The 25757-nt window shown below is 42.6% G+C and overlaps 1 protein-coding gene across 1 annotated transcript in view; it reads left to right on the forward strand.

Moving 5' to 3' along the window:
- Positions 1–25757, forward strand: part of DHRSX (dehydrogenase/reductase (SDR family) X-linked) — a 154207-nt gene that overhangs the window by 80344 nt on the left and 48106 nt on the right. Inside the window, exons 4-5 of the mRNA XM_009331298.1 lie at positions 9397–9498; positions 24292–24499. Coding sequence (XP_009329573.1) covers positions 9397–9498; positions 24292–24499 — 310 coding nt within the window. The remainder of the gene's footprint in view (positions 1–9396; positions 9499–24291; positions 24500–25757) is intronic.

The raw sequence follows: 25757 nt of genomic DNA on the forward strand, positions 1-25757 counted from the left end.
TGAACAGAAAATGTCAAATATTATACAGCAAAGCATTACTTGCAAGTTTGGAAAACCCAGAGCATGCTGTGTCTGTAGGAATTGTGCTAAACTGGTAGCATATTTAAATAACATCCTACCTGGTGGTGCAATTAGCAGAGTCACGCATGGGCATTTCTGTTGCTTTACAAGGACTACCTCCTTTTGGAATTGCTGTTACGTCCCAGTGCTCTGGCAACGTGATCTGTGAAACTGTTCAGGGGGCTGTCCTGTGATGAGCTGATATTTTGGCAGTAATGGGAGCTGCTGGTAGTGATGGAACTGAAACACTGTTCTTACCCTGGTATTTTGCTTATTTTGATTAAGCAGTACACAAGAGCTACTGGGGTGTTGGTTGGATTTAACAAGTTAAAGGATCACTGGACTAGGCCACACACTTCTCCTGTGGAAGTTGAAAGTAGCTAAGCCAGACTGCTCAGTTTCCGAAGGCAAATTTCTTTTTTATTTTACTCTTCCACCTCTGAGAGAGAAAGCGTCCTTCCAAAAGCTGAAGTCTTTTTTCCCTGTTTCTCTTAGTACAATAGGTTAAAGCTACATGGTTAAGAAATGGCACCATGAAATGCCTTTTTTTACAATAGCTCTTTGAGGAGACAATGTTCAAACCATCCCGAGGAAGGAAAAAAAGCATGAATTACTAATATTTGCCCAATGTGAATTTCTGTTTATGTCGTGAACACTGATGCAGAGCTCTTTTTTCACTGAATAGGCTGGAGGATGACACACAGAGGCTGTTCACAAAGGCTAACATTAGGCACAGGAAGCTAATCTCTTCAGACTGCATTTAAAGTTAGTGGCACTAGAATGGATGACTCAGAGAAGGAGCAGCTGAATTTAGGTGCTCTCACTTGCCTGCTGGAAGGCCGTAGACAAACTAGTCTAACTAAAGTTGTGAGTGTATCTGTTAATGACCGTACCCAAACCGTATGTCTTTAAATATGCTCACTATTTTGATCCATGGCAGTGCACTCACACACTTGGCTAGATGGATGTGTTCCATCTGTCTTTTTCTTCAGTGGCATATCACAAGCATCAGCTTGAACAGTAAATCTGTGCTAGAGTTAGCCATGGTTTATTATTTCTATTAATAGTCTATGAAAGATCAGTGATCTGAAAAAGTGCCACAAAATTATTCAGACTAATAAAGGACAAAGGAGAAGACTGGGGGGGAACTTGCAAGATGCACAACAGGCAACAGCCAACATTTCGGTCCACAGTCACATATGTAAAATAGTTTGAAGGATTAGGAGCCAAAGTTCTGCAAATCATCACCATAATCACAGCTGGAATTAAGGGCCAACCAGTGCCGTAGGTGCAATTGCACATACTAGGATTTTCTGTGCATTAATCAATTTAATATTTAATTCCTGTGAATCTTGGCTGCTAATGCAGAATGGGGGAGATTCTGGAGTGCTTGTGGTGTAGAAGCCAGAGAGGTCATCAAGTGCACAAGGGCAGGAGCACGGCATAAATAGGAGATGCTGTGCTTGCTGCATTTATGATGACTGTCTCTCATTGTACAGCTCAATATGCAATTGGCTGGTACACGCCTTATTTACCTGTGGGTTTTTGTTTGGTTTTGTTTTCCTAGAAGTCCTTTTAAAGTAAGCATTTTATAGTCCTGAATAGCATGCAATGTTCTGTCATCATGTACCTCTGAGCAAAACTTGCATCCCAGCCCTTGTGTTAGTCCGGGACAACATAGGAAAATTCTGTTAACAGGAGTCTTGTTCTGTTGACAGGGGCTTGTGCGCTTCCACACATACCCAGTTTGTAGACTGATAAACCCCAGGTTTGTGTTAGCAGCCTGGAAGTGCTTTTGCATTTTCCATTTACAGTGTTGGCATGTAACAGCCATAGTTTTGAGCTCAGCTGGTCAGAATTTCCAGAACTTCATTCCCTTCCCTTGGCAGCCCTGTTTTGATTGAGAACGACTTTTGTTTTGGCTGGAAGATGTGTAAGCAGATGAGCAGAGATTGCTGAGAAAGATGAGTTGATTCTGGGGCACCTTACTTTGGGGAGAGGACCACAGGAGAATGGAGATTCCAAGTTTGTCTCTGAAGACTGGACCAGCCAAAGCCACTGTTTATTAGTGTCAACAAGGACAGTGCAGTGACAAAAGGGAAGGAGGCTCCAGTCAATACTGCTTTATGTCTTCTCCTCACAGTTCATGCTTTTTCTCTCCTGGGGGTTGCACCTGCCACCTTGCTGGCAAAGCGTCTCTAGCTCTGCAACACAACATCTATCAGATGGTAGATATTTGCCTCATTAAGAGCATTTTCTGATAAACATCTCTGTTGCACTGTCCAGGTGCTCAGAAGCATGCTCAGTTCTTTCATGAGCAGGACACCATTTCTCCCTGCTGCTGTGCAGATGCCAAAGTATAACTCTGTGAGGCAGAACAGCAGATGATAGGCCAAATTCCTCAGTGCCCCCTGTGGAGATAGGGCAGCCAGAGAACAATGCACCTGTGTGGAGCTTTTGCAACATGTTTTCGAGCATGAATATGTGACTACTGGGCACCATTTTTTATTATCTTGTCTAGGAACATTCTTTGTGCCTTGCTGGAGAAGTAACTCTTCCTGCTGGTGTCTTCAGATACTGGATAGATGGGTGGCAAATGGGAACAGGCAAAGCAATCCGTTCTATAGTGCTCTTTCCACCATGAACGATGAGTTCTCAGCTCCCTGCTGTGCTGGGCAGAGTTTCAGCTTTCCCTAGAATGGATCCCCTGCTTGTGTTTCTAACACAAAAAAAGAAAGTGAAAGCATGATGGAAAATTGCTTTAGCATAAGTAATAAAAGAAAGTTGACTCTGACTTATGATTTCTGCTGAAGTGGAGCTGTAGCTGTCCATAATAATTTCAAGATGACGAGTGTCCTGGTTTTGGCTGGGATAGAGTTAATTTTCTTCCTAGTAGCTGGTACAGTGCTGTGTTGTGGATTTAGCATGAGAACAAAGTTGATAACACACCGATGTTTTAGTTGTTGCTAGGTAATGCTTACACTAGCCAAGGACTTTTCAACTTCCCATGCTCTGCTGACTGAGAAGGCTGGGGGTGCACAAGAAGCTGGGAGGGGGCACAGCCAGGACAGCCGACCCAAACTGGCCAAAGGGACATTCCCTACCATGTGACGTCATGCTCAGTACATAAACGGGGGAAAGCTGGCCGGGGGGGCCACTGCTCAGGGTCTGGCTGGGCATCGGTTGGCAGGTAGTGAGCAATTGCATTGTGCATCACTTGTTTTGTATATTCTTTTATTATTCTTATTATTATTATTATTACTACTACTATTACTATTTTATTTTATTTCAATTATTAAATTGTTCTTAACCCACAAGTTTTCTCACTTTTACTCTTCTGATTCTCTCCCCCATCCCACTGAGGGCGGGAGTGTGAGCGAGCGGCTGGGTGGTGCTCAGTTGCTGGCTGAGGTTAAACCACGGCAATGAGTTACAGTTGAATGCAGGAAAGGTGGTAGTTGGTAGGTGGTCTCCATCTCATCTTAATCTGATCTAAATCAAACCTAAGTGACGTAGTCTTTGCAGGAGCCCAAACGTTGCATTTTCCTGTGTTCAGCTGATCAGTAAATATCTCAGAAGTTACAGTCCCTGATCATTGACTGCAATATCTGTCCATTCTTTTTGCTTCTGAATTTTCCTTCCATAGTAGACCAAAATTCCCATTTCATGCTTTTTATGCCTCTGTGATACAGACACAGAAGAAATGTGCAACCAGAGTCAACTGGGCTGGTGTGAAAAGGAAAGGAGGGGAATTCTAGATGTTAAAAAGAAAGGTGTGCTAATAGTGTGAAAAAGCAGACAGACAGAAATGGGGAAGTTGTCTCGAAGGGTGAAACTCGGGGGAGTGTGCGTGCTCGGGGGCTGTGTCAGGCTTTCCTAATGCTGGGGCTCCTCTGGGCTCATGCGGGGCTCATGGTGTCAGAAAGCTCTCCAAGAGCCACCGGGTGCCTGTCCTTCAGGTCCTCTGACTGCAGTTACCGCGACCAAGCGAGCAGAGGGTGCACAGTGCGGGAACAGGCAGTGAACTGTACATGTGCTCAGTGCTGTCGTGTGCAGTCAGCCAGCATAGCTTTGTGGGATTCGTACAGCCTTACTGAGGAGCAGCCTGAAAAACATCTTACCGACTTCTCTGTTACTGAAAAGATGCTGCACCAGGCAGATACCTGTTTGAAAGAAAGCAATTAGGCAAAGCGGCAATTGTAGCACCATCATATACATATCTATTCATATGTGAATAATGGCATAAGTAACTCTAGCTGTCTTTTGGGAAATTATGCTCCTTTCATATTTTATTAGCTAATAACTTTCTGACAACTGAGTCATCAAATTACAATAAAATAATAGTAAAATATTTTTGACAGTGAATATTTTAGCCAGTGCCTGACAATTATGTACTCACTTGCTTTTATTGGAAAGATTATTTAGGCAAGAACAAGGAACGTACCCACTAGAAGAAAGAAATACGGGCATGTCTGTTATTCTAGAAGCACCTGAAAGCAAGGGGAAGTATAGGAGAAGGAGAGATAAAATGGGATAGAGTTAGAAAATAGAGTATTTCAGTAGCATTAGCTGCAGATATTCCATATGTAGATTCTGTTCCCCATTTTTGTTCTTAATGGCATACAGCAAATCAAAGGAACCAGTTAGTTTTGAAAACATATTATTAAACTCAAAAGCATAATGACCACTATTGTCAATTATTAGGTACTTGAATAATTTAAAGTCTAGTGGCAGACAAACCAAAAAAGTAAGAAGTAACATATCTAAATATTAATTTTGGCATATGTTTCAGTTTGCTTGTTGTTATTGCACGTATTTATTCTTTTTGCTCATACCTATCCCATACAGAAAAGCTTTTGCCATCTTTGTTTCTGAAAAGTGATTCAAGCCACATTGCTAGTTGAAGTTCAGGTTTGGTCATTTGCTCACATTATTGAACACTGGTCTTCATTAATTAAGACATTTTTTAAAAATTGCTTGCTTAGTATATTTGTGCATGCTTTGAAATATTCTAAAAACTAACCATTGTCCTTAGCTTCTAGATGTGCAATTCTTCAGTACACTGCTAAAAAAAATTAAATACTTGGACCATGGGACAAAGAAGAAGCTGGGTTTCTGTTCATGGCCCTGCTGCTGAGTCAGCACAGGACTTGGTACCGTGTTTTGGCACTCTTTCTTTAGTGGAATGGCATCTCAGTTGTCGCGGCACTTGCACCAGTGAGACTGCCTCCCTGGCAAAGAGCCATCATGCACGAATGAGCACGAACAAGGACTTTGGCCATTAATGTTTCTGCCCCATGAGCAAAAGAAGTTTGGGGTTTGATTTGTTTGTTTGTTTTCCTTTCCAAAGCACGTTCGATCTTTTGATGGCAAGTGCTTTACAAATACTGAATATGATGACACACTTCCCAAGTAAGCAAGTAAATAAGCCTAGTAATGATAGCCTTGGCCTAGTATGCCATTACTCTGGGCACTGTACAGTCATAACGAAGGACAGCAGTTGCTCTGCAACTACAAAGTTGAGGGAGGGGAGATCAGACAGACGTAGCAAAAGGTTAATTCCCAGGAAGGATGGGATTGTACCGGTCAGCTTGAAAAGCAGTTGCCTTGGCACACTGGTTATCTAACCACCATTCTAGTTGGCAATGCAGAGAAGGACAATTTCGAGGTCAGATGAGGGGAGAGATTAAAAATTAGCTCGGTGAATGTTCTCAGGGACCTGCTTTCCTGGCACTTATAGTGTCATTAGCAAAATCCAGGAGAGTCAATAATGTTGCCACAGTCCATACAGGTGGTGAAGAAGTGGTTGGACCTTGCACTGTGCCACAAAATACTGCAGCTAATGAAAGTCCAATGCCTTCAATATTTTGTATTAAAAGGGACTCCTCCACTGGCAGTGTGAGTGGCTGCCTCCTAAGAAGCTGATCATGCTTTCCCTAATCTCTTTCCTTGATGAGCTGCCTGGAGAAGTAGCGCAACAGTAGAGTCAGCATAAAGCTTTGCCTAGGTCTTTACTCCATTCGTTGTTGCACTGGTTACTAATAAGTTAGTACAACCAGGTTTTGTGCATCTGAGCAATTACAGTGCCGTTCATGTGGTTTTATATAGCTGCTAGGCCCCAAGAGTAATGACCTAAACAGCTCTCTTCTTTTACAGGAGTTAATAATTTTTGCATTTCCTTACCACCTCCAGATGTAGGACATCAGTGAAATTAAACAAAATTGCAGACCTCCTAAAGGTCTATAGGGAGGTCAAGAAATTGTCCAGTGTTATTCATGGGTCAGTGCCATTGAAATGGTATGATTCTACAGCCTTTTCGAAAAAAATGTATTTACACTATCTTAAAACTGGAATATAAGCTTTCTTTTTTTTTTTTTTTTAAATGGTAAAGGTCCCTGAGTCATTTATATAAATTCACTAAGACAATTTCAGAGGACTAATACTGTCTAGGTTCAAAATATATATGGATTATTAAAGCCCTGTATTGTGTAAAACTGAAGGGAACTGAAGGGACTGTTCTCCTGTGAAGGATTTTAATAAGAGCCATGATTGTCTTTTGTTATTTAGCTTGCTGTTGTGCCTGCAGGCCTTCCTAAACTCTTATTGTACAGACACATTATAAAGAGGCATTATAGCTCACAGCCTCAGTTGTGACAGGATGAAACAGTTTGGTGAACATTACTGATGGACCAGGGAAAAGAGTAACAGGAAAGGTCTCTTACTGCAGCCTGCATTGGAGCCTGTTTACCCAATAGTTTAATGTTCTTGTCAGAAAGGCTTTCTTTAGCGTGTGTGAACTGTATATCTTTTATTTTCCTTTCTTTTAAAGGCTGTTTCTTTCATAGGAAGAGGTGGGGAAAGCCATGTGCAAGGAAGGGGGTGGCTGTTCCTTCCCATGGAGCACAGGGGAGCAGCCTTCCGGCCATGAGGTGGGAGGGCGGAGGGGAGTGGGGAAAACGCAGCGAGGACCTGGAGCCCCAGTCCTCAGCTGTGGTGGCCAAAACCATCCTGGGGACTGTGCATCTGTGCAGAGGTTGCCACAGCTTGGGAAGTCTGGGAGGTTGTTGAAATCAAACTGGACAGTAAGGACTCACCCTGCAAGGACACAGTGAGCAAGGGGAGCGTGTTTTGTACAGCCTTCGCCTTTCCTTCTGCTGGACTTAGTCACTGGAGGTGCTCAGTACTGTCTGACTTTCTAAAGCTGAAACACCTTTTGGTCTTTCTTGGAAAATTCACTTTATGGAGGAGGTTCAGGCAAATCCACATCAGAGCCCTAGTGTACTGGGTCTGGCTGGTGTGGAGTTGACAACATCTAGATGACTTGGAGTCCCACTACGACTTGTAGCAAACAAGAAGAGAGAATAACATCTGCGCTAGAGACTCACATTTTCTTGCTTGAAACATAGCTGATGCTGAAACAAACCAAAAGCCTGGCATGCAATATGTATACTTTCTAAAATGCTAAAACAGGTGGATGAGGTCAAAATTTTCTTTCTTTTTCCCCTTTGCAGAGTTTCTAAAGAATTTGGATTGTTTGTGTGGGGATAGCTACTGCTGTTGGGGAGGGGCACCGCTTGTTTTCACTTCATAACCCTGGTCGTGGCTGTCATGCAAGGCAAGGCAATTGCTGAAGCAGTGCTGTGAGAGTCGGGGTGAAAGCTGAACAACTGCAACAGGAGGAGAATTTTCAGACCTGATGGCTTTAAAGTTATTAGGGGATTTAAGTAATCTTTTTTATTTTAATTAATTTTGTAGTGTTCTAGTGAAGGTCAATGGCTGACTAATGGTTTGGACAAAGGATGCTTTTGTTAGAGACATGTTTTCTTGGAAATAAAAACATACCAGTGTTTAATATATTTTGAGACACTGCCACCCTGCCCCTTGACCAACATCGGCAGCTGTCGTGGTTTAACCTCAGTCAGCAACTGAGCCCCACCCAGCCGCTCACTCACTCCCCCACAGTGAGATGGGGGAGAGAATCAAGGGTAAAAGTAAGAAAACTCCTGGGTTGAGATAAAGACAGTTTAATAGGGAAAGCAAAAGCTGCGCACACAAGCAAAGCAAAACAAGGAATTCATTCACTGCTTCCCATGGGCAGGCAGGTGTTCAGCCATCTCCAGGACAGCAGGGATCCATCACGCATAACGGTGACTTGGGAAGACAAATGCCATCACTCCAAATGTGTCCCCCCCCTTCCTTCTTCTTCCCCCATCTTTATATACTGAGCATGATGTCATATGGTATGGAATATCCTGTTGGCCAGTTTGGGTCAGCTGTCCTGGCTGATGTCCCTTTGGCCAGTTTGGGTCGGCTGTCCTGGCTGTGCCCCCTCCCAGCTTCTTGTGCACCTCCAGCCTCCTCAGTCAGCAGAGCACGGGAAGCTGAAAAGTCCTTGGCTAGTGTAAGCATTACCTAGCAACAACTAAAACATCGGTGTGTTATCAACTTTGTTCTCATGCTAAATCCACAACACAGCACTGTACCAGCTACTAGGAAGAAAATTAACTCTATCCCTGCCGAAACCAGGACAGCAGCGTAGGCAGGATGCTGCCCACAGTATCCATGTTGAGGTATGATCCCCTCAAATCACACTGCCATCGCTGGAGCCAAGGGGTGGCATGAGTCTTACCGGCATTCAAAGGCATTTATGTGCCTGCTTGTTGCTGCCAGGTGACCTGGACACCAAGTGTCCTGGGATGCCCACCAGAGCCATGGCGTCACTTATGATGCCGTGTTTGCTGTCGGTGATTGGATGAGTCACCGTATGGGCACGCTGTTGCTCATCTTTCCTATTGCCTCAATAAAGCTTTGTTTTATAACGTGTTGTCAGACTCCATCACTGTTTGGACCACAGACACTCAGCAGATAATCTCGAAAAAAACATAGGCAGCATTTGGCATCAGAAACACAGGGAAACATTGTGGTCCCCGGTGTGGCTTCTCCTCCCCCCATTTGATTTCCAGCTGCCATGTCTTGATCATCTCAGCAACGAAGAACTGTAGCCCCTCTTCCTAAATAGTAGCAGTGGAAAAAACCAGGAGGACTGGGACGTATTTGCTCTGTTTGATACCCTTCTTCATTTCCTGGCAGCAACATTCCTCATATTTGCTCTCTGAAGAATCAATAGTTTAAAAATAGAAATGAAGGAAGGAAGGAGAAAGAAGGAACCTTCTGAGACCAGCTTCACCCATAATTTTCAAAAGCCTGGTTTATTTTTAGAATCTTTACTTTCCTGGTGACATTATCACAGGAGTCGTTGCTGATGTCTGTAAGTGTGTTTTTATATCTTTGTAACTGACTTTAATCTGGTTTTGTTCATCTCCTCTTCTCTCCCAGTGGAGTTTTTATACTGTGATTTGGCTTCCATGAAGTCCATACGGCAATTTGTGCAGCGGTTTAGAGCAAAGAATTGTCCACTCCATGTCCTGGTGAACAATGGTGAGTTCTCGTTTTTTCTTCACATATCTGCAGGGGAAGATGTGACAAATGGGGCTCTTGTCTATCACTTCACATTTGAAATCGATTATCTGAACCATATGGCAGGTTACAATATGGCTGCATTAACAAGGATTTCTTCCTAGGAGTTAAATTGCATTTTTGGGAGAGATTGTCAGCTGAGCAGGCTGAACACTTCAGTGCCACCCCTGCTCGTGATGTTATTGCAAGTCTTGCTCCTTTGCTGTGTTTTTTAGCTCTCCAGCACTAAAAATCAGGTGACTGCACAAGAATCTCAGCATCCCTAAGAAAAAAAAAAAAAGGAAAAGAAAGCTGTACTTTATGTCTGTAGAAGACCTGTCCTTTCACCTTTATTTACTTTCTCTCCCCTTGTATTTTCCCTGTATGAACACATGAGTTTACTGTGGCTGCCTGATGAGCTGGGTTTGGGGGTTAATCCATCTGAAATATAATCTAGCAAATTATCCAATGATCTCAGAGCAGTCATTGCTTAGATCAAGGTGCTGCTGGGAAAGTTGTCCATAAAGCTGCGTCCTCAGTGGTCAGAGAACAAATTAAAAGGACGACATTTATCTTGCATTCATACAACTATCAAATGAATCGCATTACTCTTAGGGATTTTAACTTTTGTTATTCACATACTTGTCATCTAATTATGTTTTATAGCCACAGTATTTTTGGAAACCAGCCTGTACAATAATTTTCCTCCAAAAGCCTTGCATGCTCTGTATGCACTTTCCTAAGGGGGAATTTTCACTTGTCTATTTAACTAGGGGAAAAACCTGCCAGCAACAATTTAGGCTTCTTTTAGAAGTTTTCTGCTGTTATATGCTGCTGTTCTTGTTTTCCCAATTATTTGCATGTATTTTTATTAAGACATCCCAAAGAACATTTTCTGTTTTCCTGTGCACCCTTCAGTCCTAGCGAGGGCAAACGTACTGTAAATAAATGGGTTTGTTACATTTGTTGATGCCTTAAAGAGCTCTCAGTAACACAAGCAAATATTGCAATAAAAATTCAAGATTATTTTATTTCCTGATTGATATGAAACGTTCATGAAATGTTCAGTTAAATGTTCTTTTTTATTTGATTAGTCAAAAAATCCTACCATTATTATTTTAATTGTGCAATAATTAAAGGTAGTGGATATTTAATCCCGGTTACAAAATCTTTCCAGTTTTACATACCTACTTTAAAGATGCAGAGTACAAACTGTTACACAGATGGGAACAACACTATTTGAAAAAACAGCATTTTGTGGAGAAAAAGGTTTTGAGATCTATGCACCCATCAGGCATCCCCTGCCCTCCACCGGTTATCTGCATGAGCAAAGCCAGGACTGTGCAGCAGGCGCTTGGGGGCAGCTTGGGGGAGAAATGATGGGTCTGAAGCAACAGCACAGCTTGTAGGCCTCTTGAATAAAGGGTTTTGTTCTGCCCTAGCTGCTGCTGAAGCAGGATGGATTATAATTGCAGTTGAATATGTCTTCTTAATCAAGAAACAAAATTATATGAAAATAGATCTCCTCATGTGCCTAACATGATATGAGACCAAAGAGTGTAGGCCCAAAGCTTCTTTTAAGAAAGAAGCTTGAGACTAATATTTGCCTGATTCAGCCTATATTTTTGTGGCCTGCAAGAAGGGCATTTGATTTCACTTACACTTGGTTACCAAATACAGTTGGCAGAGAAACCTGTTGTTTGAGAAAATCCTGTTAGAAAGTACAATGAAATGAATGGTCCAACTCTGCTTTTTGCTGAATCTTTAACAGAATCGCAGAAGCGGTCACATCCAAAGCTGCTGTAAAGACTCCCATATAATTAGGTTAGTCTCCGACCTTTACCTGGCAAGACACTAGCCTCCCTCCACTTCTGAAAGCTCTTTCCCGCGGTTTTCTTTTCGGTCCTTTTTGTTTGCTCTTGTAAATAATCTGTAGCATTTAGTTTTGTTACTAGTTTCGTAGTGAAAGCCCAAGTGATTACTTGGTACACGAGAAAAATGAACATACCTAATGGAGGAGAAATGGCCCGACGCAAAAACCTTTGAACAGCTTCTCTTGGCTTTCCATCAGTGCTGAGTACATCCAAGACAAATGCTGACGTTTGGGCTAACTGGTAGGCTTTTCTTTTTCCCTTTCCCTTCCTCTTTCCTTTTTGTTGTCTTTTTTTTTTCACTGTAATGCAATGCATTAAGAAGGAAGATTCAGTCCATTGTGGACTGCAGGGCTGGAGGCACTACTCACTCAAAAGCCTCATCACAGTTACCAGCTCCACTGCCTTCACCGCATGATCCCCTGGACACAAGCTTGGGTGCCTGGAAGAGGACAATGCTTGCACTTTTTAAATGTCTGATGGGAATGAGTTGTTGGGCATGTCGTCAGTGAGTGTGTATGCTTTCTGTCAGAAAACTCTGTTGTCAATAGGAAGGCATTTTGCATGACCATTTGACATCTCATAATGACGTGGGTGATTTTTTTATGACTCGGTGTATGCATCTAGAATAGTAGGTTTCTTAGTATCACCTAGTACTTTCTTATTTCTTACAGATCTTGAAGCTCCAGTGTTCTTGATATGAAGAGGTATTTTTATTTTTTAGCATGTGGGGAACAACCTGTGGGCCAGGCATTGGCACAATGCATTTGTAGGCAGTCACAGGCTTTTAAGAGTCTGACCCAAAGTCTGTTGGGACTAATAGAAAGTCTCCATTAGGTTTTGAAAATCAGACTTTGTGTGGTTCCCGTGACTTCTGAATCAGACTGTCGGCAACCCAGTAAGAATTTTCCTCACTGTCTTCATAGGATCAAATGTTTTATTATCAAGCCTCTACTCTTTTATTACATTTAATGTAAAAATGTCAAGAACTGTTACATTCCATTTTTTTGCACACTATATTAGTATTATTTAATTACTTTAAATCAAAATCTTTTAAATTGATTGATATAATCATGTCTATCCATTAGTGATCTTTCCACATCTTATCTCCATGAATATGTATCCTGTATGTATGTGAAGGTATGTGATATTTGTTGTGGGCTTGTGTGAACCTATCAAAAAGCCAAACATTTCAAGATGAATTGAGGAAAGTTCTAACATTATACAATAACGCAAACTATGAAATTAACATTGAAATATTATTAAAGACAGGTGATTTGGCATGAATTACCGTGCTAGGCAAATAATGAACACTACGTCTGACCTAAGATCATTATGAAATTCAGCAGTTTTCCAGGTGACTGGTGATTTTTTAAAAAAATGTATCATCTCCATCACTTGCGCCCCATCACTTGCCTAGCTCAAGGATCTAGTTGGAAATTAAATTAATAGTAAAATCCTGAGTTTCTAAGTATTCTCCTAGAGCTAGACACACAGGTGCCACAACAATTTCAGTAAGGTTTAGGTATCCAACTAATTCAGGCACTTTAAGAAGTGTTACGTGAACATTTAGGGCGTTCAAAATGGAGATTGGTGCACTAGAGTCACCTCCTCTCTTTTTGTTATAGCTGATTTTAGCATATACATTTAACTTTCTAATTTTTAATTTAAAAGGAAAAATGTGGTTGAATGCACGCATTATTTCACCTGACAAATAAAGGCCTGTTGTGCCATTACTATGCTTTCTGCATCTCTTGGTTTTTAAAATAAAGAAAACATATTAAAGATGCAAGTAGAGCATTACATAAACTTTTTTTAAAAAATATAATGTGCGAGTGCTAAAAAGAGAAAAATGCTATGACACAGAAGACAAATTCCTTTTCTGTGGAAAAAAAAAAAGGTAAGCTAAATAGCTGAACTGTGAGCCACAGAAAGATGGATGCAGTACAAGCAGTTTAGAAAACTTAATCTGACAGAAGGTCAGAAGACTATGTCTTCTAGGCCGCTAATTAGCAATTGGGTGCCAATTTTTTGGTTTTTGTTTTTGAAAAGAACTGTGTCTTTGTACAGTTGAAAAGCATTTAGCAAATTACAGCGTGTACATTAGTGTAATTATTTAATACATTCATTAAAATGGTATTGCTGTTAAGACCCATTGGAAAGATTGCTATCTTCCTGTGGTTGCAAAAGGGACATATAGTAAAACACTTCATAAAATTCCACGAGCAGTAGTCACTGTTTCATGCCAGAGAGTTTTTTTCTAACTTGAAGTCAGTCATTTTTTCAGTGTGCTAGAAATGTTTCTCAGCACCTTGTAGTTAATGTTTTTACTTATACATTGTTTACAGTGCTTAACAATCTTAAAACCGAGAGAGCTAACACCAAAATTACAACATCTTTAGTGATAACAGAATACCTACGGACACTAAACATGCACAGTCTAACTCATTGACAATGAAATACCAACTACCTTCTCTGTTGCAGTTCATGGAACGGTTTGTGACTTTGGCTACAGGTTAGGAAAGGAGGGGGAGAAACTGACGAGGACATTTACTGTATTCCATGGCATGCACACAAACACAAAAAAAGAACTTAGAGATTTCAGGATATTATTAGCCTATTGTAGACAGATTACAGTTAATATTTTTCAGGTTGAAGCCCATCTAAGCCAATTTAAAATCAATATTTCTGAACTGCTGGCTAATTCAGACGTTCATATTTTGTACTTCTGAGAAATCTCAGTCTCTTGATAGAATAAATAAGTCTCTATAAGCTTCCCTCTTTAGTTCCTAGGGCACAATAAAAGATGTATCAGTAGGTAAGTATGTGAAATATATATATTTTTTTGTGTTACCTACACACATGTTCAGCCATGTGCAGTTCAGCCATAATCCTTTGCAGGGAGCAATTTGAGTAGTCCCATGGATGCTGTTATGGTTGATCACATATTAAATTATTCTTGTGTATTTGCAGGATCAGATCTTCAGAAGAAGTGTGAGATTTGAAGGGTGGGAACAAGTGGATATATCAAATACAAACAATTTTATAGGTACCTACCTATTCACAGGTATTATTGATTAGATAGGTTTAACAATAGTTACTTACATTATGACATTGGGATCTATGAAAAGATCCTGTCCCACTGGACTAGGTAAGAGCCAGCTCTCTATAGGAGCTGCAGGCTACACAGACTATAAAATGAAAAGGAGAGAAACCCCAGAGAAGTGGAAATTCACTGGAGAAGGCCTTGAGGGAAAGTCAGTGAGGAGGGTTGCTGTTGACTCCAGCGGAACTTGGATTTCATCACAAATAATGCTTCTCCTCCAGCCACACAGGAAGCCTGCGGTGAACTCGGGATGTGGTATCTCTTGAATCTTGTTCCAGTGTCTTGATTACAGCATCATGTTTTGTCTTTATCCTTCCTCGAAGACAAATTAGAGCAATACATAAGCAAAGCTGAGATGGAAAAGGTGTAGAGAGACAGGGAGAAAGAGAGAGGAGGACAAGCAGAAGGGCAAGTGGCCCTTTACCTGTATATAATGGATGATAGATACTAGAAACCATGGGAGAGCTGGGCCTTTAGAAGATGTTTAGAGCTGGAACAGGTAATTTGAGGTGGTGGGGGGATTGGCTTAAAATGGATATTCCATGGATGATGGGCAAAACTAGCAGATTCATAAGGACACAAGCATGCAGCATTAATGTGCTCTAAAATGAGAAGATACTCTCAGAGCCATATTTTTTGAAGAAGCTCAATGCATGACAGATGCCATTTACTTAGATTTTTCAGAAGAGGCCATTGTTACAAGAGAGGTGACTGGAAAGTATGGGGAGGCTGGCTGATCACACACTGCTCTTTACAGGTATTAGGTGCCTTGGGGACTGGAAGTAACTGTCTGGGCACATGTGTCAGAGCACCATGATGCTGCTGACGGTATCCGACCCAGCTTGTTCAGAGCAACCAAGGATTGTGCAATGCCAACATGTACCTAGCACCCAGATTTTTAGCAGCAGTCATCAGATAGAGCTTTTATTATACTCGAATAGCATTGTTGTCTACCAGAATGATATGTATCCTATATAAAGATATCAGATTTCTTATAAAAGGTTTATTTTTTTATTAGAAGAACTAATAAGTTAGAAGAGTAACTTTAGGCTACTTCTGACTTTCAAACTGAGAGGATTTCATTCATGAAAATCCTGACTTTTGTTTGATACTATCTTTGTCTTTCTTATTATTTCCAAAGCTTTTTCTGTGTCTGATATCAAACACTTTGTCAAAAGGGAAATATCTCAGGCTCCACATGCTGCAGGTTCTTGACCTATTTGCTTTTATGTCCTGAATGTGAATGTTTTATCAGTGGAAGACAGATACAAAATTCAGCTATCAATGGATTAGGAAACCCAACCGGTTCTACTTAAGTGTGTGGAACATTTGCCACTGGCTTTTCTGAGAGGCAGGAGTGAGCCATGTTTTATTCATACGTAATCCTTTCATAGTTTTTAGGTAAAAATAATTTTTATACAAATTGCAAAACAAGATATTTTACTTCTAAGAGAACTTGCTATTGAATTAGAAAGCTGTGACTGACTTTCCTGTTTTCTGATTGTGAGTGGGATAACTCACTGTTGTGCCAATCAAATACTTACTGAGCATATTTTTCATAAACAAAGGGTTTTTTTTCCAGCCAGACCCAATTATGAATGCTCTGATTTATTTTAGTGTGAAAACAAAACCTCAGTTGTGGATCACATTTTCTTCTTTTAACTGACACATTTTCCGGGGAACTAGCCTGTGCTTTGTGTGTTCCCTAGGTAGCAGCATGACATTGAATCAGAAAGTGAATCTGTTCTTAAGGAGGTATTGCAGCCTGTTCAGTTTTCTTCTGAACCTACAAAGATTTGTTGTTGTTCTCATAGTCCTTGAATGTAGATTGTCTGCATTTTTTTCTTTTTTTTCTTTAACCTACTGATAAACTAAGAGCTTGTCTTCAGTGGAAAGATGCATTGCTTTATCTTCTTTGGCGCAGCTAATACAGTCCACTTCTCCCTTGTGAGCATTAGAGGTAGATCTGGGAGCACTAGCAGTAGACATTACTCAGTTTTCAGTTCTTTACTAGTTAGCCAAACTTTTAATGTTTGGGCTAAGACTTGCCGTGCCAAGCATTTGCCTAAGGCTAATTTATTTTTATTTTATTTTTTGTTATCCAGATAAAAGAGTTCATCTGTTTCCAAGAATGATAAGAAAAACATATTTGGGTGGGTTGGTTTTTTTTTTAATGTCAAAAATGATGACAAGTTTCTTTAGGAAGGCTCTGGTGTTATCACAGTTTGGAATGGGGACTTGAATGCAGGCACTTTGTGTCAGAGGCAGATGCACCTTTCACCACCCATGGAATATTCCCATGCTGGGTTGAGTCAGAAGCCTGTTAAGCACTCCAGTTTGAAAAACATCTTTTACCTTTTCATTGCTAAAGATTTTGCCTGTACCAAGCATGTCCTGAGTCGAGACTAAGCAGGTCTTTCTGCTGGAGTCACAACCCCGAGCTGTGGTGGGAAGAACTGCGTGCAGGCAAAGGCACCGGCAGCGAGGCTGGGCACCAGCGTCCCCTCTGCTCCCTGTGGCTACCTCTGAGCTCGGGTGAAGATGGGCACTGTGGCATGCTTCAGGCTCCTCCTGGTTTCTCCACTGTCCAGGCTGGGGGCCTGGGTCCTCTGTGATCTCCACAACAAGTTTCTGTCCCATGAAAAGCAGACTACAGGGTGGGGAGAGGTGAATGGGAGGTGATGAGTGTCTGGGTTTTAGCTTGATATACAGTTGGAACGTGACTGTGGAGCTGGGATGTGATTTCAGCACTCTCAGGACCTAAACGTCTCACCAGACATGGCTGGTGAGCTGATGTAGATGGTGACCTCAATTGGCTAGTGACCATATGTCTCTGGAAGAGCTGGCTCTTGCATTTTTAGGCACAGTGACAAAACCTGTAGTGTGGAAGAGGAAGAATTCCAGTTTGAATGTAGATGGGACAAGACCGTAACTTCCAAGAGAGGCAGATTTATACGAGAAGCCTTGGTGTGGAGAACTGAAATAAAAGAGAGGTGGTTGAGGCTGGGAGGTTATAAGGGAGAGACAGCAGAAGGAGTGAAGAGCTGATGCGGGGAAACAGGACTGTCAGGTGGGAACCATTAGGATGGGGGAAAACTTGATGGCGATACGTTTGAGTTTGCTGATTGAAAGATTTTTAACAGAATTAAACTATGAATGTAGCATATATTCTTGTTCAATATCAGGAAATTCATAGGAGAGCAAGTATGGGGGGGAGGGAGCTGGGGTGGGTAGTGAGGACAAAGAGAGGCATTGGGCATGTTTGAACTATAAGGAGAGGTCTCAGCCAGAGCTTGCAAGTGCTTAGACACCACATTATTCATGAGGATTGAGTCCTTATCTTGACGACTAGAGTCTGTTGTGCACAAACTGATTGAACCTTTTCTCGCAGTGAGGGAATTCTTGGCTGATGTCTTTTTTGCAAGTTTACTGACATTTAACAGAGATGAGAATTATCCCCCCCGATGGGAACATGATTGGAACCTCTGTCTTCTGTCGGGCCACTGACTTCGACATAACTTGTACAAATTAATTGTCATCTACCCCTGTGTCACATCTGGTTGATATTGAAGAGGGAATGAGGAAGCTGGTGGGAGCCTCAGAGCCACGGATTGTGGCCCCATAAGGAAACAAGCCTCAGGAGCGAGGGAAGGGTGAGCCAGGCATGTAACTGGCAGATGCCTGCAGGTTGCAGAGCAAAATCTCATGAGATTCAGACACAAAGGAGCTAGAGTGGCCAGGTAAGAAAATTAGGGAGAACAAACTTATCATTTGCAGGGAAGCAGAGAGGCAGATGAAGCTGATATGCTTGTCTAGGGCTGAGCCTCTCCCCTCCTTCCCACACACATGCTGTTCCTTGATGAGATCAGCGTTGGGTCACCAGATTTTGGGGGCAGGGGAGGGAGGGGAGTGCAGCCCAGAGCTTTGGCTGGGAAGTGGCACACTGTTGTTGGCTTCGACAGGGCTGTGCATTTTGGCCGGCACGGGGAGTTGGGGAGTTTTTAGGAAGCCAGCATGCCAAAATGGCAATGGGTGGTGCAGAGCCCCTTGCAAGGGAGCAGGAGATGAGAGCTAGTGGGAGCTTGCTCAGTGCTGGAGCAGAGGCTCAGGCAGACTCCTGTGGAGGACCTTGTTCTGGGAAGAGGCAGGAGAGACTGAACCTGCTGGAGACGGCTGTCCGCCGCAGCCCGGGGCTTGGTCCTGGCACTGCCCTGCTCTTGGCAGCTGTTTATCAAACCGGTTTTCACAGCGTCCAGTCCCCTCCGGGGAAGGTCCATGCACTGTGGGACACTGTCCTGCCACTGATGCCAGACAGGCTGACAGCAGATGTCCTTGCATCTCCCCTCGGAGGAGGGGACCTAGGACCTAGAGGACCTAGAATTCACACTGCATTGGTGTGGACTAAGTGTCATCTAGGTGTCATCGTTACACCATGGGATAAAATTCCTTGCTTTGCTTCAGTTTCCTCCCGGTTTGCTTTAGAAAACTGCATATACATATATACAGGGCTCCAGAAGATATTAGGAAGCGCAAGAGTCCGAACTACCTCCACCAGTCCCTCTGGGGAGACAGGAAATAGGACTGTAGCATTGGAGAGCTGTACCAAGTTTAATTTGTATTTTTTGTGTTTTTCTTCTTAACTGTTTGGAATTTTGCCTTTTCAGCTTTCATATACTGTTAATCTGGCTTCTGTGTGTGGTCCTGTCTAGACTCATAACACTTTTCTGGGATACCAATAGGTGTGCAGCATACCGGCGCTGGGCTCTGGGTTACGGACCTAGCTTAGCAAGCAGTGTGTCGCAGCAGTGCTGTAAATTCACCTCTCTGCAGCCCAGATGAGGCATACCTGTAGAAAGCAGTTATGTGAGTATGGCTGTGTCTCCAGTAGGCGCTTCTGGGGGCAATTCTTCTAATAAGGCACTGCACCTTCTTGTTGCTCACTAGCCAGGAGAGATCCACAGGACAGGCATATTCTGGGATAGCATAGCCCAACTGAACGAGGTGGAATGAGCGATCTAATATAGGCAGCCTAGCCAGGGGATGCTGCTATATGGTTGTTGAGATGTTCACTCCACTATAGATGTCCCTATTCAGGAGAGAAGTGGGCTATACTATTCTATAGCTAGATAGATCCACCCATAGATCTTTTGGTGTATGGGTGTGCAGAGCAGAGCGGTTTTGACACTCTGTTAAGTGAAGTGGGCCACCTCATGTGGCTGCACTCATGGGATGGAAAATGCTGCTAGATGAATCAGCTACACCAGTACAAAGCCTGTATGGAGAAAAGGCTTTGTACTTTTACTTGGAGTTACTGTCTCTATTAAGTTTTCTCTTGGGAACGTTTTTTGGTATAGTATGTACCTTTTCCGTTTAAATAGCAAGAATTGGGTGAATGTGATTATATAGGTTCACCTCCTGCTGTGAAGGTGTTACATGTAAGTGTATGCAGCTGACCTCTTGCGTTGTCAGCCCAGCCTTTGGGTTGCTGGGGGTAAAAGGACTTGCATGTGGGGGCACTCCCTCCAAACCTTCTTCCGTGAGCCTGGCTGGGAAGGAAGACATTTTGTTCTGCATGTGAAAAAGAGATTTTAAATCTTTCTTTTGTAGTGAGTTTGAGAGAACTACCTTTAAAAAGCGCCAAGTAGCTCACTGTAAATAAACCTAGATGAGTGAAATACTTGTATTTTTAAAGCTCTTAAAACAGATTTTATAATGGAGCTGAAGGATGTCTTTGCAGTGGGAGGTACAAGAATTACAGCAATGTTTACCATCATCTGCAGTGCAGGCAGGCATGGTACAAATTCTCCTATATAATCCAATAAAAATACGGTATGCCTGGCCTGTAATATTTACAACTGTCATAAACTTTTTGGTTATGCTGTGTGCACTATCAGATCCATTATGCCCTTCAAATCACATAGGACTAATTTATTGATGGATCCCAAACCAAGAGTTTCATTAGAAACTTTTACAGAAAATCATGATAAATGACTGTTTACAAAGACAGTTCTCTTGAGGTGTATTCATTCTTGGAGAGAAAAATATGACTATTGCCCTGTCATAAAAGTAAAAAAGGATAGAATTTTTTTTATTCATTATAGCTAATTAAAATGTGCATGATTTGAACATATAACAATAAATGCATAACTGCAGCACATTGGAATGTATTACTATATCTGTAAGAAGAAGAGTTGTTCAGCATAGTTGTGCAGCAAAATATTTTTCTTATTCTAATTTATGTCTGCTCTTGCAAAATCACACATTGATGTGTCATTTAGGCAGTTTTCTGCATGCATACTGTCTTTTGCCTGAATATTTCAATAACAGCTAATCAATTACAAAGTAAAAGCTCATGTTCAGCTTACTTATTAATTCATTTTCTAATGCCGTGCTGATATCAGTGACATTTTTAAAAATAAATCTTCTGGAAACAATCCAGCTAAATCAGAGGGAAAAACATGTAAGAAAATTGTATCAGAACTGAGGTGTTTGATGTTAATGGACTGTGTGCTGCCACTTCAAATTTCACATGCACTCTAAAAAACTGAGACTGACTTGATAATTAAAATCAGAAAGATACTGGGTTGTATGGCTTGTATGGATACTGGGTTATATTCTTCTGTATACCAGAAGAATAAGCAAAATCATTCTTAGTTTACAATGAAGAGGTAAAGTAAAAAAAAAAAACCACAGCATTTTTAATGTTTCAAATACTATTGGATTAATTGAAAGAATTAAAAATAGAAGCATTTTCATTCTTTGAGTTACCATTTGGGGCCCTTGAGTAAAGCTGATGATGTTTCTGGACAAAAGAAAATCAACAGCATGCCACTTTCAGTATCTACTGAATGTTAGGTAGTTAATAATTTAAAAAAGAGAGCTTTCTGCTACACTTACAAGGTTTCCCCTTTTGTCAGAGAAGCAGCCAGGTTCAGTTGCCTGTTGGGTATTCCTTTGTATGCTCGCTCTCAGTGAATTAAAATGGCTTCTCCTCAAATAAGAGAAACTGCCCTCAAATTGCAGGGCAAGATTTTCTGATACCCTTGATATGAACCACCTCAAAGATGAGAGCCTTAAAAAAATATATATTTCAAAGGTGTTTTGGATTATTATTTGACCAGCTCTTGAAGACAAAAAGGGAATTGTAGCAGCAACAAATGCAGGCAGACGTGATTGTGCCTGCTCAAGGACTTGACCACAATTTCTGCTTAGAGGAAGCTCCTGAAGAATGAGCAAAATAATTTTCAGGAATGTGTATCTTAACAGTTGTGCATTGCACGAGTGTAAATTTTTTCCATCTCCTGACCTGAGCTCAGATCTGTTTTCTGCTTCCAGGACGTGCAGAACAGATGGTGGAGACTAATTGGGGTGGAGGGCAGAACCTCTATATGCTCTTGAAATCCCGCGCCTCTCCGGAGGTCGAGGGGGCAGTTGCTGTAGCATAGGCATCCTCAGGGCTGATGTAAGCGGTGACAGCCTCCCAGGGTTTGCCTGCTGGTCGTGATGCAAAGCTGAATGTGTGTAGCAGTCATCTGCTGCCCTTCTCTCCAGACAAATTCCTCCATCCCTCCGTCTGACTCGGATGGCAGAAGTGTGTGTGTGCACATGGAGGTGCCTATAGTGAGCCCTGCAGCAGCCCCATCAGATACAGAAGCAGCATTTTGGGTTGACATCAGCTTTGCTGTGGTAGGGTTGTTTTATGTTGGCCGCCTTTTCTTGGCCTTGCATTTTACCAGTGTTGCTGCAAATAGACCTCTGGCAAACTGCTTCCTCCCACCTTTTCCAAGTGTCAGAGCTTTGGAGGGCAGGATGGGCCTCAGAGAGATGCAAATTGTTTCCTTGTACCAGCCTGGGTGCTCAGAGATGTGGTGCTGTTCCCATCTGCCCTCCAACAGCTCGTGCTAAGCCCCGTCTCTGCTAAAACTCACACTGTAGCAGGCTGAGACTTGGTCTGGGAGCTTGGGGGTTGTTGCCCTTCTCGCCCTTTCCTTCTTCCCAGAAAACAATAAAAAGTCACAGCAGGACTTGTTTCACCTTTCTGTCTGTCTGTAACCTTCACACCAGTGTTCAGTCCCGGCCACTGCTCTGGATGTCATTATAGGCCGCATATGCAGATTATGGAGGAAATGGAAATCTGTTTCCAACTCTGTGAGCAGTTGCACCATGCATCAGAGTAAGTGCTGCTGAGGAAGGAGAATACAATGGGACACCCGACCAGACACCTCCTAATTTGCGTCTTCCCATTGTTAAAGTGGAGATTTGTCATGCAGAGAAACCACACCCGGCAGTTGGGTTTTCCTGTCATTCTGAGGGATCTGGGAGAGTGGCTGTAATGACAGAGAGAGATGCCAATCAGAGCTTTTGTAGAGCCCCGTCATGTAATTTGTGTTGTGTCTCTTCTGTCATACCATCAGCCAGCGTCGCTCATGTTCAGTCTTAAGGTCTCCGTATGCAGGTACACTGCGTTACACCCAAACCTTTTGTTTGCTCTGTCATCTTCTCTCATTTCTTCCCCTCACCCTGCTTCTCCAGTTGCTCCATTAAGCAAGAGGCAGCCATAGGTGAATCGCTATGGGGTGTTGGCCGTGCTAAAAAGATCCTGAAAATATCTCCTCCTCAGCCCAAGCAGCAGTAACGAAGCAGGACTGTCAGGCGGTGGGACCCCGCCAAAGAAGCAATGGTGCAGATGCACAGCATGTGTAATTTAAAATGGTAATTTCATATGCCATCACTGGGCTGATGTCAAGAAGTGGGACGTTAAAGGCTTTTTAATGGACACATGAAGTAGCACGAGGATGAAGCTGACTCTCACCTCTGTGAGCAGAGGTGGCCTTTCTGCTGTATTGTATCCATGTGTTTTAGGGAGAAGACAAATGGCCTGCAACATTATTCTCCATGAGCCACATCCATCTACATATAAATTACAAAGGTCAGGTCCACTTGTACGATAATTAAATTTTAATAAAATAAGAATAATTTGTAACATTCAAGTCCACATTATAATTATAGCGGGATAGCTATCACCCACACAGCCTCAGTACACGATATAGTTTATGCATGAGCTCAGGATTCTCTGCAAGATGCTGAAATCAACATTGTGTGCTAGGGATGTGGATACTTATTTTAGGCACTGAGTTTGAAAATTGTGGTTTGTAGAAATATATGCAAAAATATTGCCAAAATAAGCATTCAAAAACTCATTTCAATATGCAGCTGCTTGTAAGCACGGTAATTAAGATATATTGGGTAAATTTACTACATCTTTTCTCACACACACCAGTGAGGCAGAAGTTGCAGATTTCAGACGAAGACTCAACAGATCTTTAAACTCCAGCCAGGACTCAGCAGAAAGTCATCTGGGAGAGCAGGTCTGCTGCTTAGCCTGGTCTTGTCTCCACTGCTCTGAGCTCTTTGATGGAGGGAATGTTGTTGAGATCACCCAGCTCCCACCTATTATAGATGGATTAATTATTGTTGTGGATCTGCAGCATTGAGTTCCTGCACGACAGCAATGGGTTAACTCAACTTTTAATGTCTTCAAAACACTTTTCACAAATGAACTCATTTATCCTTGCAATTCTGCGGGGAGGGAGGGAGGGAGGGAGAGAGTCAGTCTACCTGTTTTCTGGATAAAGGAACTGAAGTGAGGATTTTGACATTTTTCTTGGCAGGAATCAGTGTCGGCTTTACACTTCACATGCCATCACCAATCACTCATTGCTCTAAATGCTGTGCTCCTTCTAGCTTGCTCCTTCTCCGAAATAAATCAACAGGTTTTGCCTCTACTTTATCCTCCAGCTGGGGTGATGCTGGTCCCTGAAAGGAAGACGGAGGATGGGTTTGAGGAGCACTTCGGCTTGAACTACTTGGGACACTTCCTGTTGACTAACCTCCTCTTGGATACGCTGAAGCAATCAGGAACGCACAGTCACAACGCTAGGATCATCACTGTCTCGTCAGCCACCCATTATGTAGGCAAATTGCACCTGAATGACTTACAAAGCAGGTACTAATCCATTTTTGGTATTCACTGGTCTGCAGTAAGGGTGTGCAGATTAAACTCCAAGAGAATTGTTACTGAGTACTGAATCTGGGGGGTTTTGTTGCCTTTATTTTTTTTTTTTAATGAACAGTGATTCTCAAGCAGTTGCTAAATATCTTTCAGATTTGAGCAAAGCTTGCAGCTTTCAGTCAAAGATACAAATAATTTATAACCTTGTAAATTGAGACTTTTATTCTGATCCTTGAAAGCCTTGCTTCCTTTCTGATGCTTACACTGTGGTGATGGTTGTGGTGCAGAGCCTGGACTCCTCACTGCCTGATCAGGGAGACTCTCAGTAACTGGGATGTTTTAAAATGGCTTGGGCAAATGCTAATAGGCTGCGTCCTCAAGTGAATGCATACATAGAGGCCCTGATCCTGCCCTCAGATGGGCGCAGACAGATGCCTGTGGCCGCTAGCTCCCTGCCCCAGCACTTGGCTCTGGGGGGGCAGCTAGGCCCGGCTGCCTCGCAGCTTCGCCCAGCCCGCACGCTGCCTGCTGCTCCTTCCTCCCTGGCAGCTCTGCCCACTGGTCTGCAGCTCCCGGCACACCATCCTCCCTTCCCTCTGCCTCTGGTCTCCGCCTTGTCCTGCACCGCTCCTGACGTTCTGGTCCCCCACCTCTGCCTCCCTCACAGCCCTTCTCCAGCTTCTCCGCCTGCCTCCCATCCCCGGGCTGTGTCATCCCTCCCGTCCCCGTGGTGCTTGCCCTCTCACACATCAGCCTGGTGCTTCACTGCAAATGCTAGAGCCCCGGCTCTTGTCTGGGTCACCCCCTGCACTTCCCTGAGAGCTTACCGAGATCCAAGTGTGCAGCCGCCCTGGGTTTTTAACCCAGTAAGATGGGTTAAAATGCATGGCCATATTCTGTCCAACTACTTTCATTTAGGAAGACTGTGGGTGAATGTCTGTGGGATATTTCTAATATTAGGAAGACATCAAATGATGAGGTAAATGTCTCTGGTGTCATACAGGAACCGTGTAGAGTTGTTTAGTTAATTGAGGAACGGGCAGGATAACTGAGATACATTTCAAAATTTCCCCATGCAGTCATGTGCGGCAATTACGTGCTTACTAACAGGCTCAAGCAGAGCCTGTCTTCTGATCGGCTCCCGAGTGTTTCTGCCTGCACACAGCCAGTCTCAGTTTTGCCTCATTTCCATGGAGAAATTCTGTCTCTGTCCTTTGACAGGGACTTCAGCACATGTTTAGAGGCACCTGGC

This window comes from Pygoscelis adeliae, unplaced genomic scaffold (assembly GCF_000699105.1).
Source record: "Pygoscelis adeliae isolate BGI_AS28 unplaced genomic scaffold, ASM69910v1 Scaffold149, whole genome shotgun sequence".
Taxonomy (NCBI): Eukaryota; Metazoa; Chordata; class Aves; order Sphenisciformes; family Spheniscidae; genus Pygoscelis; species Pygoscelis adeliae.